General features: G+C 47.0%; 2 protein-coding genes, 1 non-coding gene and 1 pseudogene across 5 annotated transcripts; 3 read left to right on the forward strand and 1 right to left on the reverse strand.

The window, feature by feature from the left end:
- Positions 1–1,526: 1,526 nt before the first annotated feature.
- On the reverse strand, positions 1,527–1,933 carry LOC136511157 (mitochondrial ATP-independent inner membrane protease subunit 1a-like; annotated as a pseudogene).
- Positions 1,934–6,395: 4,462 nt separating this feature from the next.
- LOC136512066 (cyclic nucleotide-gated ion channel 4-like) lies at positions 6,396–11,352 on the forward strand. Its single transcript, XM_066506067.1, has 6 exons — positions 6,396–7,119; positions 7,197–7,247; positions 7,334–7,964; positions 9,390–9,605; positions 9,710–10,480; positions 10,571–11,352. Exons 3-6 carry the CDS (start codon positions 7,350–7,352, stop codon positions 11,081–11,083), a joined length of 2,115 nt encoding a protein of 704 aa, XP_066362164.1. The 5' UTR covers positions 6,396–7,119; positions 7,197–7,247; positions 7,334–7,349; the 3' UTR covers positions 11,084–11,352.
- A 2,595-nt stretch (positions 11,353–13,947) lies between these two features.
- Positions 13,948–17,428, forward strand: LOC136513853 (probable 1-acyl-sn-glycerol-3-phosphate acyltransferase 5). Of its 3 annotated transcripts, none has more exons than XM_066507828.1 (4): positions 13,948–14,234; positions 14,973–15,710; positions 15,898–16,028; positions 16,874–17,428. In XM_066507828.1, the coding sequence occupies exons 2-4, from the start codon at positions 15,070–15,072 to the stop codon at positions 17,314–17,316; spliced, it is 1,215 nt and encodes a 404-aa protein (XP_066363925.1). In that variant the 5' UTR covers positions 13,948–14,234; positions 14,973–15,069; the 3' UTR covers positions 17,317–17,428. The 3 variants fall into 3 exon arrangements, with proteins under 3 accessions (XP_066363925.1, XP_066363924.1, XP_066363926.1); XM_066507827.1 differs by having other exon boundaries at positions 14,999–15,710; XM_066507829.1 differs by having other exon boundaries at positions 15,004–15,710.
- A 343-nt stretch (positions 17,429–17,771) lies between these two features.
- On the forward strand, positions 17,772–17,843 carry TRNAD-GUC (transfer RNA aspartic acid (anticodon GUC)). Its single transcript has one exon. It is a non-coding gene; the product is annotated as a tRNA-Asp (tRNA).
- Positions 17,844–18,760: the final 917 nt, after the last annotated feature.

Below are 18,760 nucleotides of genomic sequence, written 5' to 3' on the forward strand. Positions count from 1 at the left end.
CTGCATCAGCCAACACTAGCAATTCAGAACCTGAATCTCATGACGAGTTGTGAGTACCAGAATCCATAGAAACAGGTCGGAAAGACACATTACGCATATACTACAAGAAGGCAGTTTGAGGATAAATTTTGGTTGCTTAAATTTTCCCAGTTTTTATTTGACGGCCTAAAGATGAGGCTACGTAGGGTGTCGAGGAACATTAGATGCTGTAGAGCCAAAAAGATTTCATCGGTAGTTTCTGATCATGGTGTAAGTTATTCGCCTCAAAGGCGTAGTTCAGGATCTAGAATCGCATTGTTGTACTAAACTCATTTGATTTTTTTTAATGAGGAATGCTATATATAGATTTTACGCCAATAGAGCATTGTTGTACTGATTTTGATTCTTCTTTAAATGAGGAATACTATATAGATTTTTACGTCGGGAGGCCGTAAACGATCGTGGATTATTTACTGCTGGCTGGTTTGGTGTGAGAGAAAAACACTGTTCCCGGCTGGAAATTTACGATCGTTTACAAGCAAGCGAAGAGGTACTTGCTATGTAATGATATATGATCAGATGTATTTCCGTCGGTGGAGGAATAGAGTTTAATGATAATAACAGCCTCATAGGCATAGATTCAAACTCACGACCTTAAAAGCCAGAACAGTGCAAGGCTCCTCTGCCTGCTGACAAATGTTTTATATTCTTGCGATTGCTGTAGCAAGTAGGCAAACAGGATAGACACTGCGAGTACACCACAAATAGAATAGACACTGCGAGTACATCGACATTAGGCTGTCAGCGACGGTTATGCTTGCGGTCTGCCTCTAGCTTTGCGAGTACAGAAAAAATCTCTGAGTATCAAGTCCGGTGGTGCGAGAAGTAGGTGCAAATAATCACATGCTCTTCTTGTATTTTAACTTCCTTCCTGTCAAGGCAACACAGCTATCTTCAACTTCAATGTTACTTGGATTAAGCCAAGCAAAATGCTAGATCATAGTACGAACCAACAACAAAACAAAGCCTTTAAACAGTATAAAACAAGTTGGGGTAGGCTAATCATAAAACATTATTTTTACATTTAGAGTTACCGTTTTACCCTTTATCAAAAAAAAAAACTACGAGAATGGAATTACCGCCCAGTCCTATTCTCCACATTTGCGGAGGCAATGGAAGGCGGTTTTTGCGCATATGGCCCACCGATCATAGACACAGCAATCGCCTCCCGTTGCCTCCGTCCCATTGCCTCCCGTTGCCTCCTACCTTTGTTGCCGTCGGATTGGCCGCTCTCGGTCGATGTCAGCCATCGAATTTTTCCCCAATTATTGTAAAAAATTTCATAATAAATAATCACTAATCAAAAGCTACTGTCGACAATAGTATGCCAAATTGCCAAGCACTTGAATTTAGGGTGCCCTTGAATTTAAAGCCCCCATCCTCTAGCTTCAGTGCATTACGCCCCACGACCAAATTGGGATCTTTACAGCGCCAAGAGCATCAACCAATTGAGCACAAATCCAATCACGGAGGCAGCAAAACAAGTACTAGTACGGACACAAAAGCCCAGCCCAGTCACCACTCACCACGACGGTTTTCGAGGCGTCGCTGTTGCCGGGATCGACGAGGTAGGTGACGGAGTCCCCCTGCATCCCGACGACGCGCTTGGCGATCGACTTGCGCGGGTCCTCGGGGGAGATCATCAGCACGACGTCCCCTGTCGCGACCCGGCCGAGCCTCACGCTGACCCTGTCCAGTCCACCGCCACCACGTCGCCCGCCAGGTTCATGGCCGGCAGCATGCTGGACCCCTGCCCGACGGCGAGCGAGCAGAGGTGCTGGTCGACGACGTGGACGGCGCAGTAGGCCTGCGCCACCAGGAACACGCGGGAGAGGGCGTCCCCCGCGATGCTCCGCCACGGGATGCCCGCGAGACGCCGAACGAAGCTCGACATGGCGGCGGCGGCGGCGGTGAGGCAGCAGAGAGCTTGGAAAGAAGCGTTGCGTTCACTCGTTCAGGGAGCACCCCGGATACTTTCAAAACCATCGGTTTTGAAATTGTTTTTTGAAAGAAGGTTTGGAAATTGTAATTGAGAGATTGTTTGTTGAACGATTTTTTTTAAAAAAAATTGAGAGTTGAACGAGACAATTATTCGATTATGGAGTTAAAGGACACCTAGACAACTTAGAGATATTTCTTGTGATTTAAAAACAAGAAAAAACTTTTATTACTTGTTTTCTAGATTGTTTGCGGCCTGTTTAGCAGAGCTGTTTTTTTTTTTTTTGGCCAAACACTCATTTTCAAAATAGCTTTCTTCTCCTCTCACAAAGACATGAGTTGGAATGAAGCTGAAAATAGTAGCTTATTCTAGCTCTCTCCCTCACTCATGCATGAAGCTATTAGTTAATCTGTTTTTGCCAAATACTTTTTTTTTTAAACGGCTCAGCTTCATCAAGAAAGTTATTTGTGTTGACTAGTGAAGCTGAACTATGTCAAACGGGCCTAATCACAAAATAAAAAACACTGAAACTATAAAAAAATCATTCCTAACCGGAACATAAAGGTAATGTAAATCCGTTTTTAATGGTAACTTAAATAGTTCGAGAGTTGAAGGGCAAGAGAGGCCATTTAATAATAAAGAATTTTAAAGGTTGAATGAGGCGGTTGTCTAGTTTTGGATTGACCTAAACTCTTACAATACAATAGTTAGGGTAGTCCCAACGCATAGTTTGCATAGTTTTTATACGTAGTTTCTAGAGAAGAAGTGTGCATGCGCACGTAATTTAGACTCAATCATTCCGACGCATTAGTATTTTATTGCAGTTTCTATTTATAGAGAATAATATTTAATGAGCATCGTATACACCACAAACAGAGAAGATCAGCCCGTTCACCTGCTCGTAAACGATCGTAAATTTTCAGCCGAGAACCGTGTTTTTCTCTCACACCAAACCAGCCAGCAGTAAATAATCCACGATACGATACGGCCTCCCGAACAGGCTGCAATTGTGGCAAAAGTAATCGTGTGGCGTAGTATGCTGCCACATCTCACTATCAGTAGATAAAAGCAAAGCCTCGGAATGTTTTGGCAGCCACGATAATACAAACTATAACGGCAAATGCACCTTCAGTAATGGCAGATGCGGTACGTATCTACACCCAAATTAGACAGCCAGCACGTTGCAGTTTCAGACATGATGAAGTAGAAATACTACTGACTGTAGTATACGTGCATATTAGCAACGACATTAGTGAATCATTTTTGCAGCCGCGATGCCGGGTGCCGGTGCCGCCGCCGCCGCTGGCCATCACGGTGTTCTGCACAGGGGTGCATGGCGTGAGCGCGGGCGAGACGTGCGGGTCGGTGGCGCGGGACGCCCGGCTCACCCTCCCGCAGTTCATGGACCTCAACCAGAACATCACCTGCGGCGCGCTGTTCCCCGGGCAGTGGGTCTGCGTCCGCGGCGCCGCCATCGGCTGACCGCGCACGCACGGCAGCGCACACTGTGAGACGCCCCGATCGCTCGGATCGGAGCACGACAGCGCATGTTTACCTGAGAGAAGCTGCCGCGAAGCTTCTCTTGTCCAGGATCAACTCGATCGATCGCCGTGTTACCGTCGTCTCATAAACCATTCATTGCTTGCGCGAGACTGACTGACGGTTCAGTGACAGACAGAAAAGGATTTTGGATCCTATGTACGGACAGTCGGACACACACATTCGATCAGGTAAACATGCACGCCGCCGCCGTCGTTGCCGTCGTCGTCTTCTGTCTTTTCGCGACAGATCAGGTCACGGCACAAGTGAAATCCAAGTGTCCATCTTCCTCTTCATCCAGAGCAGGATCACACCGAGTATACGTACTACGAACGAACACGTCGCGCGACCCCCGTACGGTGGCTCGTCGTTTTCCCCTCACCAGTCACCACAATTGCCCAATGGTCCCGTGTTTCTTGATGGTTGGCTGGCTCGTAATTTTAAATGTTTCTGTCTGGTGGCAATCAAGGATTTTCTACTGAATTGCGAATCCGGATGTCATTCTCCTACGAGATTTAATTTCGGAAAAATATAAGTACTTAGCTATACTCTGCATTTCTAGATCAATCAGGTCTCATAAGTGACACATGCATCTGTCTCAGCCTGCTTATGTTCAGATAACGAATCATTAGAGATTTCCCTTTCCCCTAATAATACTGTGGATTTGTTACATTACAGGACACAAACGCAACTACGCAAGCGAGGAGTCGAGGACTATCTGATAGGACGCATTTTTCTCTCTGCCTGCTTTTTTTTTTCATTTCTGGTTCACGCATCATGCTCCAGCTAGCTCCCGACCAACGGATATTTTATTCCTATCCCGCGGGTCGATCAAGTGATTTGATAAGACCGAATGTTTTAAATAAAATGATATACTCCGTAATAAATAGTAGGAAACAATTTCAGTTGTTCGCGTCCACAGTCATCACTCTTGATCATCAATAATTGGCCTATCCTGGTCCAAATATACGGCTCCTCAGTCCTCAGAGGGCGCAGAGCTACTAGCTTCACGCCAAAACTCGCCACGTACGCACGTCGATCGAGCCGTGGTCTTGCGACATGCAACCAAGAGCAGCTCTCCAGTCCATCTATTATATTATATTGATTGATCCAACAATATTAAGAAAAAAACGGAGCATATATTAGCAATTAGCATGCTGTTGAGATGCACATTCGTTTTTCTCCAGCTGGATGAGCAGAGAGAAACATGCAAGGGTGAGCAGATGAGATGAATTGATGAGCAGAGGGACCCAAGTGATGGGGGGTGGCGCATTGATCCCCAGCCGTCGTCGGGCCCAACCTCCTGCAGTGCACTGTGAATGCAATGGCCCCCGTTCCATTCAGATCAGAAGCGTACGCGCAGGAAAATTATGCAAGACGGAAGATGGCCCGTTCGTTTCGCTGACAAAGTAAACTAAAATACTATTTCGGTTAATTTATTGTGAGAGAAAAATATTGTTTCAGCTAAAAAATAAGCTGAAAAAACGGATTATAAGAGAAACGAACAGGACCAATGATGCGGAACATCACTGTGCAAACAATTGACACGGCTCTTTTCCTCTTTTCAGATTGATTTCTCCATCAAATGGACACCGATCCAGTGTTATGGACCTTTCAGGTTTGGAACATAAAATAAATGCTTGTTCGTCATACTAATTGATTTTAGTATTATAACAATCTGTCGTCACTCATATATATACAATGATGACACGTTGCTAATCAAATGATCGGTTAGGAGGAGCTTTCTATTTCTCTTTATGTTCTTTCTTTTCCCTCTTCCACCTCTTTCTTTTTGTCTTCCTACGGCCCTGTTCGCTTCTCTTATAATCCGTACTTTTCAGCTTATTTTTTTTTCAACCAGAACAGTGTTTTTCTTTCACAACAAATCAGCCGAAACAGTGTTTCGGCTTATTTTTTCAGCGAAGCCAACGGACCGTAGGGTCGTCCGGTACCTAGCTCCATGTTGGATCCGCCCCGCATTATTATCAGCTAAAGGCATAACAACGTTAAGACTCTTTTTGGCAGGGTTTTAGCTTTTGAAAAATGATGAAGTTAGAAAAAAACCATATTTGTATAGTTTTGACTTCTTAGCTAAAACAGCTTCGGCTTCATCAGTTTTTGTTTAGTTTTAGCTTCACAAGCTACTTTTATATGTGCGCATTTGACAAGAATTCTAAAAAAACACATAAGCTCCTAGAAATGAACACGGTAACACATAAGCGCCATAAGCCCGTAATAGCCATTGAATGTTGATGACCCTATCGGCTACGATTCTGCTCTTTTATGATAAATTTAACAATACTTGTTTGATATCATAAACATTAGCATGTTTTATATAAATTTGGTCAAACTTGGAATGGTTTAACTTAGGGCAAAACTAAAATATCGGCCCTTTTGAGGATGGAGGGAGTAGTGTGTTTGGTTACATGTATACACCCTGTCTAGAATCTAAGCTTCTGAGCAAGACTGGCTCCTAGAGATTAGAATGAAATCCATTTGCCCAAAGCTAGGATCATGGGATGGAAACATATTAGCAAGCAAATGATGGTACTAGTATGTAATTAGCATATTCTATGGCATATTAGTATATTATAAATGTTCTTTCTATTCTAAATTGTAAGTTGTTCGGGTTTTGTAAATATACATAACTTTCATGATATATCTCGATATAACGAATATCTAGGTACATAGCAAAAGCTATGTAACTAGAAAAGCTAGAACCACTTATAATTTTGAAAGGATGAAGTAATCGATTCAAGAAAAAAAAAACTATCTTAGTACTTATTTTTCCATTTCAATTTAATATAACTTATGTAATGCAATCAACCAAATAAACCCTCTACTCACTTATAAAACAAACAAGAAGCTAATGAATGTCTTCAACCTATCCCTGCACAGTCAGTATATGCGAGTCAAACTCCCTAGGCAGTGAATCAGACACGCTTGTTTGGTTTACGCTCTGAGAAAATCATCTGACCGAGACGAACAATCTTAAACGGCCGATTTTGAGTGCCTGTAGGCTGTAGTTGGATGAAACTACCTGAGTCAGGAACCTTTAAGACCTCCAACCAAACATCTCCTATATATAGTTGGATTTGTGGATGTGCCCACCTCATTTTCTGAGTGGCGAACGCGCTTAGCTTCCACTGCTCCACAGGCTCGTATCCTCTGCTGCTGCGGTATCCACGGCCAACTCGGCGCAGGCAAGGGCAGATCATCTGTGTATAGCGCTCGCCATCTCTTGATTTTCCCATTGGTCCCCTGAATTCGCCGACCAACAGTCCTGTCCGCCATGGATGCGGAGAGAAGCTCTGCTCGCAGCACTACGCCTCTTGGTCTGCCGCCCGCTCGCCACTGCTAGACGCGACGACGTCTGCGCTGCCTTCCCGGTTGAACTGCCGGTTCCCTTGGCGGCCTAGTGCTCGCGATCCAGCGGCGACGCAACGCCTAGTCGCCGGACGCCGGCGAGGCAGCCACGGACACAGGTACGGGTGCCGAACGGCTGCTAGCTGCCCGCTGAGCCGTCGATTGCCTCGCGCGCGCCTGACCGTGACCGCACACCTCCTCTGTGCTGAGTGCTCCGTCGTCGTCGACTCCGTCAGGTAAGGCCCGACAGCCGGAACACGTTGTGTGTTTCTTTTCAGTTGTTGTTCACTTGTTTATTTGTTCTGTTGGATAGAAGTAAACATGGATTGAAAGGGAGAAGACAATGCCAAGCCTAAATTGAGAGGTATATACTGGAATTCGCATCAGTTCATGTTGTTCTACACTGTCAATTTGACGAATCACTTGCCCTTCCTCCGCTGTTCGGCTCAGTTGTATCGCCGTCGCCATGTCAAGCGACCTCTCCGCACGCTCGTCGCCTTCCTCACCCACCGCGTCGCCGTCCGACGACTCGCGGCGGAAGGAGCAAGCACGACACGTGACCAACGACAGCGGCAGCAGCGGCCGCCGGGGGAGCCGCTGGCGGAGCCGGCGCGTGCAGTGGCGCCTGATGGGGCTCGGGCTCGGCGGCGCCGGCGCGGCGGCGTGGGCGCTGGACCCGCGGGCGAGGTGGGTCCGGGACTGGAACCGCGCTTACCTGCTGGCGTGCGCGGCGGGGCTGATGGTGGACCCGCTCTTCCTGTACGTCGTGTCCCTGAGCGGCCCGCTCATGTGCCTCTTCGTCGACGGCTGGCTCGCCGCCGCCGTCACCGCGCTGCGCTGCGCCGTGGACGCCATGCATGTGTGGAACGTCGCCACGCAGATCCGCCTCTGCGTCGCGCGCGGCGCCGGCGCCGCGCCGGGCAGTAAGCACGTGGCCGGCGGCGCGGGCGACGAGGAACAGCAGCAGCAGCAGCAGAGCGCCGAGGAGGACGACGAGGAGGCCGCGCGCAAGCTCCCCGAAGACGCGACACCCAGGAAAGGGTTGCTGCTGGACTTCTTCGTCATCCTTCCCGTGATGCAGGTGCGGTGCTCTGCTAGTTTAGAGTATTCATTCATTAGTCAACTTGCTTGCTTTTCGACCTGGGTGATGACTAATCCCAACGTCTTAAAAATAGAGTCAATCGGTCAAACTTTCTCAATTTAGTAAAAAATACGTGCAACATTTATATCTCCAAATAAATTTAGTAATATTAATTATGTACGATAAATATTAATATTTTATTAAATATATTTGGTTAAAGTTAAAATTACTGACTTTTGGAAAGCGAGAATGATTTTTTTTGACAGAGGAGCACGCAGTAGGCACCGATTAGACTAGCCATTACAAGATGCCTGAGCTTCATCCATGGTTTGGTGGTTTGATGTTGCCGGTAGGTAATAAATTGGATATATTCTTTGACAGTAAAATCAAATCACCATTAGAACATTACCAATTAGGAATTTAGGAATTTGGCTCTTGGCATAAAAAAAAGTAAGTAAATGTCTTGAACCGTTGGCCACTTAAAAACATACTACTAACTTTCAGCGAAATTTAGAGATCTTCATTGAGTTTAGAGTATTTTTTTTTTTTTGTTCTAAGAAAAGCAGGAAGAACGATGTAGCTGAAGAATAATTCAACAGGACATCCACACATATATAGTTTGAGACTGATCTACAATCATGCATTGTACTGTACGTGTTAACGTGCGAGACTGGTCTCGCCCAAATTAAGTCGCCAGCTGAAAATTACTGTTGACCGATTTACTATTTTAGAAAAAATAATGTTCCAAAAATAACGGCTTGGCCGCCTGACTGCACTGCACAGAGCGGTGACACGAGTGGGGCCTGCGTGCCTTAGTTTCTGCTTGTCCTGACGCACATTATTATTTGGTGCCGCATCTGACCGCGTCCGTGGCCCAGCATGCTCGTGCCTCGCGCAGCCATTGGCACGTACGCGGGCCCGTGTCCGTACGCATCGTCCGGCCAGGCATGGTCACGAATGGGGCCAGACGCCACGGCCCACGGCCTCTTCATCTTGCCACCAACCCCGGCCGGCCACGGGCCACCACACCGCCATAGATTTTGCTACTCGTCGGTAGATTCAGTGAAGAGTCCGGCCATGTGTTTTAGGTAGATTAACACATGATTTTTTTACACTATAGGATTAAAATCCAGCAGTCTCCATACTTCTTCTATGTCCAGCCTCCACCGTAATTTTTTTTCTATGGAATGATAAATCACAGATCCGCCGCCGTTGCCGCCGCCACTGCCATGGCCGGCGTGGGCGAGGGTCACTGGTGAGAAAGAAAGAGGAAGAGAGATAAAAAAAAATTCATATGTTTTTTTCTTCTAAAACACACGTGTTGTATAGCATTTCTGTCGGTGAAAGCGTGTCTTTGTTCCGGTGTCTGCCGGCCTGTTTGGAGTTCTGTCCTGACGGTGTATATGGCGCATGCATGCAATGCAGGTGGTGGTGTGGGTTGCGGCGCCGGCGATGATCCGCGCGGGGTTGACGACGCCGGTGATGACAGTGCTACTGGTGTCGTTCCTGCTGGAGTACCTGCCCAAGATCTACCACGCCGCGCGCCTGCTCCGGCGGATGCAGGGCCAGTCGGGCTACATCTTCGGCACCATCTGGTGGGGCATCGTGCTCAACCTCATGGCCTACTTCGTCGCCGCCCATGTACGTCGTTGGATGCCATTGCCAACCAGCATGCAGTACTACTCCAGTCGTAGCTAGTAGCTAACAAAAAAAACTCGCTCCGCTCGTGTTGAGATGTCTTGCAGGCCGTGGGCGCGTGCTGGTACCTGCTCGGCGTGCAGCGGGCCAGCAAGTGCCTGAAAGAACAGTGCCTCCAGGCGCCCGGGTGCGCGCGCAGCAGCGGCAGCGCGGTGGCCTGCGCGGCGCCGCTGTACTACGGCGGGTCCCCCTCCTCCGCCGGGATCGACGGCAGCGGCGACAGGCTCGCCTGGGCCCGGAACGCGCAGGCCCGGGGCACGTGCCTGGCCAGCGGCGGCGACAACTACCAGTACGGCGCGTACGCGTGGACGGTGATGCTGGTGGCGAACCCGAGCCGGGTGGAGCGGATGCTGCTCCCGATCTTCTGGGGCCTCATGACGCTCAGCACGTTCGGCAACCTGGAGAGCACGACGGAGTGGGTGGAGATCGTGTTCAACATCGTCACCATCACGGGGGGGCTCGTCCTCGTCACCATGCTCATCGGCAACATCAAGGTGTTCCTGAACGCGACCACGTCCAAGAAGCAGGCCATGCACACGCGGCTCCGCAGCGTGGAGTGGTGGATGAAGCGCAAGAACCTGCCGCGGAGCTTCCGCGCCCGGGTGCGCCAGTTCGAGCGCCAGCGGTGGGCCGCCACGCGCGGCGTCGACGAGTGCCAGATCGTGCGCGACCTCCCCGAGGGCCTCCGCCGGGACATCAAGTACCACCTCTGCCTCGACCTCGTCCGCCAGGTCCCCTTCTTCCAGCACCTGGACGACCTCGTCCTCGAGAACATCTGCGACAGGGTCAAATCCCTCATCTTCCCCAAGGGAGAAACCGTGAGCAGCTCAGTCTGAATGAATGAACATCGATGACATCTAATCGACGACCACTGACATCAACTGTACATGCAATGCAACAACGTGCAGATCGTTAGGGAGGGCGACGTGGTGCAGCGGATGCTCTTCATCGTGCGGGGCCACCTGCAGTGCAGCCAGGTGCTGCGGAACGGCGCGACGAGCAGCTGCACGCTGGGTCCCGGCAACTTCAGCGGCGACGAGCTGCTGTCGTGGTGCCTGCGCCGCCCGTTCCTGGAGCGCCTCCCGACGTCGTCGGCGACGCTGGTGACGCTGGAGAGCACCGAGGTCTTCGGCCTGGACGCCGCCGACGTCAAGTACGTGACGCAGCACTTCCGCTACACCTTCACCAACGACAAGGTGCGCCGCAGCGCGCGCTACTACTCGCCGGGTTGGCGCACCTGGGCGGCCGTCGCTGTCCAGCTGGCATGGCGGAGGTACAAGCACCGCAAGACGCTCTCGTCGCTGTCCTTCATCCGGCCGCGGCGCCCGCTGTCCCGCTGCTCGTCGCTCGGGGAGGAGAAGCTCCGCCTGTACACCGCCATCCTCACCTCGCCCAAGCCCAACCAGGACGACTTCTTCTAGCTAGCTAGGACGTTCCAGGCCGCCGGCTTCTTCGTGAGAACGACGACGTGGATGACCTGTCACTCGCACGGCACGAGACACAGAGCAAGGCGTACAATATGCACGTATCCAATGCAAGTTCCGATGGGGAAACCACGAATTTCATTCCTCCACAGAAATTCACTTCTATGCAACGCCGCAAGGATCGTGCACAGCCACTTTTAAACTCTATTTTTTTCTCTCGTACATTTGCGTTAGAAACCTTGTCCGTAGTCATGTTCTTTCACCTCTAGATTGGTTGCACGCATATATATTGCACACGATTGTATCGATTTTGTGGAAAGTTTCAGAGTTGTTGAAGAACGGTTTTTTTCAATCTTACAAAAAAAAAACAAAATTGGAGTTGGGTTTTTAAAACTCTTGGAGATGCTCTAATATGTGACCAAGGTGTCTCGGGCGGTGACGCCGCCGCCGTGACTATTTCCCACCCTAATCCATCTGTGATTCTCCTTCGTCAGTGCCAAGCGAATGACCATTTGTATCAATAAGAAAATAATTATGTCTTCAGGCCACATGACGAACTGCATGAACAGACTTAGCGGAAGATGACACTTAGAATTTAACTAAAAAATGGTAGTTACAAGCATAATTACAAATTAAATGTAGTAGATAGAAGTATACCGATCTTCCTACGTTGCCTCTTTTAATTGCTCAACAGCTAGGCATGCATGAGGTAACTTGTAGGACCGGTCAATTGTAGCCATTAAATTGTTAAGGTAAATTGTTGATCTTTCTCTACACAATAGATGATTTTCGACTCTAATGAGGTTGATGTATGCATCCATGACCTGCATTCAGAAGTTTACTACATCAACATGATGCACATTTTTAGTATACTTGAACTTACAACATTGCACAAGTGGTTAGTAGGGCTCATTAAACATTTTAAGAGGTAGAAAGAAAGAAATGTGCCTCCAATCTCACGACTATTGTTTTTGTCATTTGTGTTTTAACTGATTTTATAGGCTCCGTTCGGCTTACTTTAAATCCGGCTTGTTCGACTTCTTTTTCAGCCAGAACAATATTTTTTTCTCACAACAATTCAGCCAGAACAGTGCTTTTCAGCCACTTTCAACCAAGTTTTAGCAAGCCGAACGGGGCCATAATTGTGGCATCTTCTTCATCGCAAATATAGTCTATAGTTTAACAAAAAGGTATCAACTTTAACTGTGAAAATTAGTGAAAAAGTAGAAAATGCAATGTTGGTTGTGCAGGTATCGAGCTTGTGCATCAACTAAATCAATGTTGTATTTTTTTTGTTTGTTGTGTTGAGAAAGTTTTAGGCGGTGTTCGGCTGGCCAGCCCACTCACGAAAGCACTGTTCACATTTTTCCAGACAAAACAGTAATTTTCTCTCACAACAATCAGCCGGAACAGTATTTTGGTTTATTTTTCAGTCCTGCTGAACAGGCTTCTAGTTCACATTTTTCCTTGTCATTAGCGTTTTCCATCTTTTCTAAGATGGTCGGCGATGGCCGGCGATGTCCAGAATAAACATTTGGGTGAGCTTCCTCTTCATTTGATGTTTCATTGAAGAACCAATGTCTGCAATGGGTGTTTTACAATCATTTGCCATGGTTCAGAAGAATGCAAACCAACCTGTGATTTTTATACCATTTTCCAGATACATTTGTTTTTGCACCATGGCAAGTGAAATAATAATAATAATAATCACAAATATGCACCAAAGCCCTTACATACAAATAATGATTACAAATGAAATTGTTCAACTACCAAACCAAACATGGGGGTTCTATTTTTTGTTCTTTCATTGAAGAATCTATGTCCAGAATCGATACTTTAGAATCCTCAAATAGGAGAAACATCATTCAGGGCTAACAATAGGCCATTTTTAGAAGAAATCACATCATATCCTAATTGTTGGATGTGTTCTCTCGAAGACATATATTTCCTCTTGGTAAGTTACATACGATTAATTAATATTTATGTCTTTTTTTTATATTTGATGATATAGATGCAACGGAAAAGATTTGAGCAAAGCGAGGGATATGCGCCCTTCCCTTTAAGGCCCTCCACAATGGCGGAGCGGTGCTAAAGAAAAAAGCGGGTCCCACGACTGGTATTTGGCATGGCTTTGAAATCCCACAGCGTGTAAGCATTGCAAGCATCGCTTAAAAAGGTACAGCAGGCCAGTGTAGTAGTCAAATCAATGTACTTCAGCTCATCAGGCATGCCATTGCAAGTTGGGACCAGCAGTAAAAATATACTTCTTTAATAGATGGCACGAAGATGGAACCGGAGCAGCTACTTGCTCCGCTCCGCATTTGGCTAGCGTTGGCACCGGTCGTTGCAGTGTGTGGAGTCACTCTTGAACAATCTCTCTCTTCTTTTAGCACTACTTAAGCTGTACATTGTGGAGGGCCTAAGAAAGATTGCCAACTAATTTATTGTATTTCGTGAATTGTCAAGATCGTTTTATGCACCTTGAATTTCAAAGTTGACATGGATTGAGTTGACCTAAAACCCAAATCAGGCTACCATCTAACTAGGTCTAGCAATGTGACATTGTGACTTGACCCAGCTGTAGCGAGGAAGCGTGTGAGTATCTCCGATAACAGCACCTAAAATACAAAACCTATTTAATATTTGGGTAACGCTACAGTCAAAAGGTTCAATATACATTCGATATCCTCTTTAACAATAAGACAAAAAAAAATCCTTTCTGCAAATGGGTTTTTTCCAGAAAAGACGATACTTATATTTAGGTTGTGCCTCTCAAATAACTTAAAATAGATCTTCCATATAATTACTTTGTTGTCCTGCTGCCCATTTTAGATTTGTGTGTCCACGCGGGTGGACGCGCACTCCACTCCACTCCTCTGGCTTTCCCCTCCACGGCTCCACCGACCCATCACGAAACCGACCTCCCAACCCGCCGGAATCGCTTGCCAGAGGCTCGCCCCGCCCGCCGCCGCCCGCTTCCGCGGCAGCGATACGCTCTGCCCCGGCCAAACAGCTCCCGACTGGGTTATTCGTTCTCCCCGCGCGCTCTCTCTCGATCTATCAGCGTGACGACTATACCGCCGCCGCCGCCCTAGTCCAGATGCCCAGGTGTTCGTTGGGCCCTTCTCCGGCAACGAGCACCTAACAGGTATGCTCGCCCTTTCTGTTCCCTTCCTTCTGTGCGAAACCGAGCAGCACCCAAAGCCTAATCTAAGCCACTATTTGTCTATTTGTAATCGGACCTGATCTAGTTGCAAGTGAATACCTGCATTATTCGTACTAGTTTCGATTTTGATTATCGGGTGTGCATGTGTACACCCATGTCCTTCATGGTGTTGGTTAAGTGTTAGCATCGCATGGGTGCCCTTTTTGGATTGAAAGTACGTTAGTTCTCCGCTATAGCACGTAATGCCGGGCTGCTGTCAACCTTTTTGGTTGAGTGCTATGAGTGAGCCTGCGAATGGCCCTTTCATAATAGCTTTACCGCAACAGTTGGAGCGTCCTTTTATACAAATCATTTGCCCATCTCAGTCAGATTGATGCTCATAAATGAAAAGGAATTCTTTATTTATTTATATTTGTTGGCACTGGTTGATGTGCATAAAAACAGGGAGGTAAATTGGAGACGTAGCTTCAAAGCGTGAACTAGTCAAGTCTTAATGTAAATTTGTCGTAGCAATTGTTAAGAAGACATTGTCTTGGATTATGGTAGGCTTTAGCACATTTATTATTTAAGAAAACAATTCTTGCATAATCCACTCCTGGTTATAGTTTGTTTTCCTAATTTCCTGTTATAGATTTGCAGCAGCAAACATTGGAGACCTTTTCTTTTCGAGTTGTGCTAATACCGCAATATTTACAATGAACCTCTAATCACTCAGAGCAGTCTTACTTCTCCCATCATGTGTGCAGTTTAGATGATTCTGCTGGTGCCACGTGTGTGAAGTTCTCAGGGCACAGGGTTTTTATTATAGCCATACACTATGGAGTGTTCCAATTCAACTAGTTCCCAAGAGCATCATGTAAATGGAAAGCAGAATCAAGTGCAAACCATTGATCCTCCTAGTCCTTCCATTGTTGAAATGGGACCAAGACACCGCCCATTGACTTTCATGAGAAGATCCCGTGGAGTATTGAGTTTGGTGATCATGATATTAACAGCATTTCTGATGATGGTCTACCTGTCCCCTGTAACTACTTTCCTTGTGCGGTTGTTCAGCGTGCATTACAGCAGAAAGTCTACATGCTTGCTGTTTGGGATGTGGTTAGCCATGTGGCCTTTTCTGTTTGAGAAGATTAACAAGACCAGGTTTATTTTCTCTGGTGAAAGGGTGCCAGCAAAAGAGCGTGTTCTGTTATTTGCTAACCACAGGACTGAGGTTGACTGGATGTACTTATGGGATTTTGCATTGAGGAAAGGCCGCTTGCAGTGCATCAAGTATATCCTTAAGAAAAGCTTGATGAAGTTACCTGTTTTCAACTGGGCATTTCACATTATTGAGTTTATTCCGGTTGAGAGGAAGTGGGAGATTGATGAAGCAATAATCCGAAGCAGGCTTTCTGAATTGAATAACCCAAAGGATCCCCTTTGGTTGGCAGTTTTCCCAGAAGGGACTGATTATACGTAAGATCTCTTCCTATTCTTTCTTGCCACATGTTTGCCTAAATCACTGGAATGATTCGGGTTCGCACTCTAGGCTTCTGGAAGAATATTTTGAATCATTCACCTTCAATATTTTTTTTTGACTGCTATGCTTCACCTGTCCTTTTATCTATCTGTGTTCTAACTAGTGCTAATGTTAATATCTTAGTGAGAAGAAGTGTATCAAAAGTCAAGAATATGCAGCAGAGCATGGTTTGCCTGTTCTGAAAAACGTACTCCTTCCCAAGACAAAGGGTTTCAATTGCTGTTTCCAAGTGCTGAGGAGTACCATAGATGCTGGTTAGTGTTCACACTGTCCTTTTGAAATATTTTCTTCTTTATTGCAGCATTGCAGACCACCATTTGTTGCAGCCATGTTATCAATTTTTACACCTTACAATGGACTCTGCTGACTTATTCAAATCATTATTGACTGGACTACATGGTTGTTTTTTTTTGTTTGCAAAGCCTCTGTTAATGGCACTTGCTAAATGGAAGATGAGCATAGCGCAGTTGGTCACGCCCTTGAGATGTGTGTGAGTGCGCTTGGGAGAGGCGGGGGGGGGGGGGGGGGGGGGGTCATATGTATACCCCTCAAGAACACAACATGTACAGTATGTGTACACAAAAAAGGCTATAAACTCTAATAACCTTGCTAGAGTTGTGGCGGGTTTGCTGCCAGCCAGGGTACCCCAGTCTCCACACATCCTGACACAGTTGCCTAATGTAGACTCTGGCCCTTAATGGTAGCTGCCAGATAACATTCCAAATGCACGCGAGGTCAGTATCCTGTAAATGTTACTGTAGTAGATGAAACTAAAATCCCATGCAATTTATATTTAACTGGATGCCTGAAGCATAGGCTGATATGTTGTACACCATTGAAAGTTGTGAATTGAAAGACTTCTATAACATTATAGTATTTTTCAGGAACTCGACATTATACTTTGGTTTAGTTCACTCTCGATAGTTTCATTTTTTTTTGCTATCAGATTCGCCCTTTAGGTTCTGTTTCTTATTTGGTTCCATGACTACTTTGGTATATTTATGGATGTATGTATCTGGCAGTGTTAATACTCTGCAGTATTTTGGTACAAAAAAATGTTCTTTTGGTTGCTTGACCCGCGCCTTGTTGATTAATGCAGTTTATGACATCACAATCGCTTACAAACATCGACCGCCAACTTTTCTGGACAACGTTTACGGCATTGGTCCTTCCGAAGTCCACATCCACATCACCAGTATCCAAGTTTCCGACATACCAACATCCGAAGACGAAGTAGCTGACTGGTTGATAGAGCGGTTCAGGCTGAAGGACGAGCTGCTGTCCGATTTTTCCACACTAGGCCACTTCCCCAACGAAGGAACCGAAGGGGATCTGTCAACAACCAAGTGCCTTGCAAATTTTGTGGCGGTAGTTACCGTCACAGGCTTCCTCATGTACCTAACCCTGTTTTCGTCCGTGTGGTTCAAGGTTTTCGTAGCGTTTAGCTGTTGTTTCCTTACGCTCGCTACCTGCTACTCTATACACCTGCCCCAGATGATAGGTTCATGTTCCCCTGAGAGTACCCATGCGAAGAGAGCTTGAGTGTAACATGTACGTTGTAACTGAAAGCTGTGTATCAGAAGAGAATTAGTACTGCCTGGGTGCAGCTTTGTATCACCACGTTGCTGTGTATGGGCATATATGTGTTGATGAATGTGTTTTTGTTACCGCCATCTTTGTCTGGTTCAAGCAATTGGGAGTATTCCTTGCCTGGAGTTTTGACCTTCTGAACTCTGTGCGGCCGCTGAGGTACTTGTGAGTTGTGACTGTCCAATCGCCGTGCGCCTGGTTGCCTGGTTCGTCTGTTGCTTGGGAGTGGTTGATGGAACGTTCTCGCTCAAAACCAGGTCTGGCTTCTCTTCCTCGATTTCCATTTCGCAAAATACGATGGATATGCTGGTGGGACGGTGGGTTAGTTCTCCAGCGATTAGTCATCTTCGCGCGTTTCTTAAATAACGCATATACTTAGAAAAATCAAAGTTGCATCTTGTAACCAAGTCGTTGTAGTATAGTGGTGAGTATTCCCGCCTGTCACGCGGGTGACCCGGGTTCGATCCCCGGCAACGGCGCTTTATTTTTTTGCGGGCTGTATCAAGTGACTGACTCTTCATCAGTTTCAAAACGTAATGGCACACAGAGCTTAACGGATTACATAGATGCCAAGCGATATATGGTCTTCTTTTTGCCAAGAATATATGATTATTTTGTTTTGTAAAAACATGTATTTTTAGACTCGAGTCGCCGGTGATAGTTGCGCTCGCCGCCGCCGCCGTCACCGTCAGGTGCGGTTCAGAGTAGTGTCCCAAGTTTGAGTTCTCCTCTCATTCCTTGCCGTTACAAGAAGGAGCCAGGAGGCTGCCTCCGACATGGGCCATGCAGGGCCTGGGGTTTACTTGGCCCATTCCGGTCCAGATCTTCAGGTTTGGCTTCCTGGGCCGCGCTGCTCGCCCATGGGCCGCTTCCGCTTCATCTGATGTCAACGCCTTCTCCCGCGCAGCTTCTTTCTTCAGTCTTCCTCCAACAGCTTCGGCTTCGTCAGTGTTGGCAACAACCGGAGTTGCAGCTGTGGTCCCAGCGGCTTTAGAGGTCCCGGCGGTGACCCCCCCCACCCCGGTTGCCAACGAAGATGAAAGGTAGGACCAACGAACGAGCACCTGAGGCACCGTGTGGTCGCGATCTCTCCAAAAACGACGGCCAAGAATAACCTGGGGAACCTGCAGCTCATGGTCAAAGTCAGGAAGCTCATTTACCTGTTCAGAAGCAGGAATGACCTTCTTGAGTTGCGATACATGAAAAACAGGGTGGATGTGACAGTCTGGTGGTAGGAGCAGACGATAAGCCGAGGCACCAATACGTTCTGTTATCTGGAATGGTCCAAAGAAGCGGAATGCCAACTTGTTTGAAGAACGAGGAGCTAATGAGGTTTGCACATAAGGTTGAGCCTTTAGATACACTGATTCACCAACACTGAAAACTCTCTCAGTCC

Source organism: Miscanthus floridulus, chromosome 16 (assembly GCF_019320115.1).
Source record: "Miscanthus floridulus cultivar M001 chromosome 16, ASM1932011v1, whole genome shotgun sequence".
Lineage (NCBI taxonomy): Eukaryota > Viridiplantae > Streptophyta > Magnoliopsida > Poales > Poaceae > Miscanthus > Miscanthus floridulus.

Coding starts and splice junctions, on each gene's coding strand:
- LOC136512066 (XM_066506067.1), top strand. CDS start 7,350: ATGTCAAGCGACCTCTCCGCACGCTCGTCGCCTTCCTCACCCACCGCG. Junction 7,965..9,389: donor TCATCCTTCCCGTGATGCAG/GTGCGGTGCTCT, acceptor CATGCAATGCAG/GTGGTGGTGTGGGTTGCGGC. Junction 10,481..10,570: donor TCTTCCCCAAGGGAGAAACC/GTGAGCAGCTCA, acceptor AACAACGTGCAG/ATCGTTAGGGAGGGCGACGT.
- LOC136513853 (XM_066507828.1), top strand. CDS start 15,070: ATGGAGTGTTCCAATTCAACTAGTTCCCAAGAGCATCATGTAAATGGA. Junction 15,711..15,897: donor CCAGAAGGGACTGATTATAC/GTAAGATCTCTT, acceptor TTAATATCTTAG/TGAGAAGAAGTGTATCAAAA. Junction 16,029..16,873: donor GAGGAGTACCATAGATGCTG/GTTAGTGTTCAC, acceptor TGATTAATGCAG/TTTATGACATCACAATCGCT.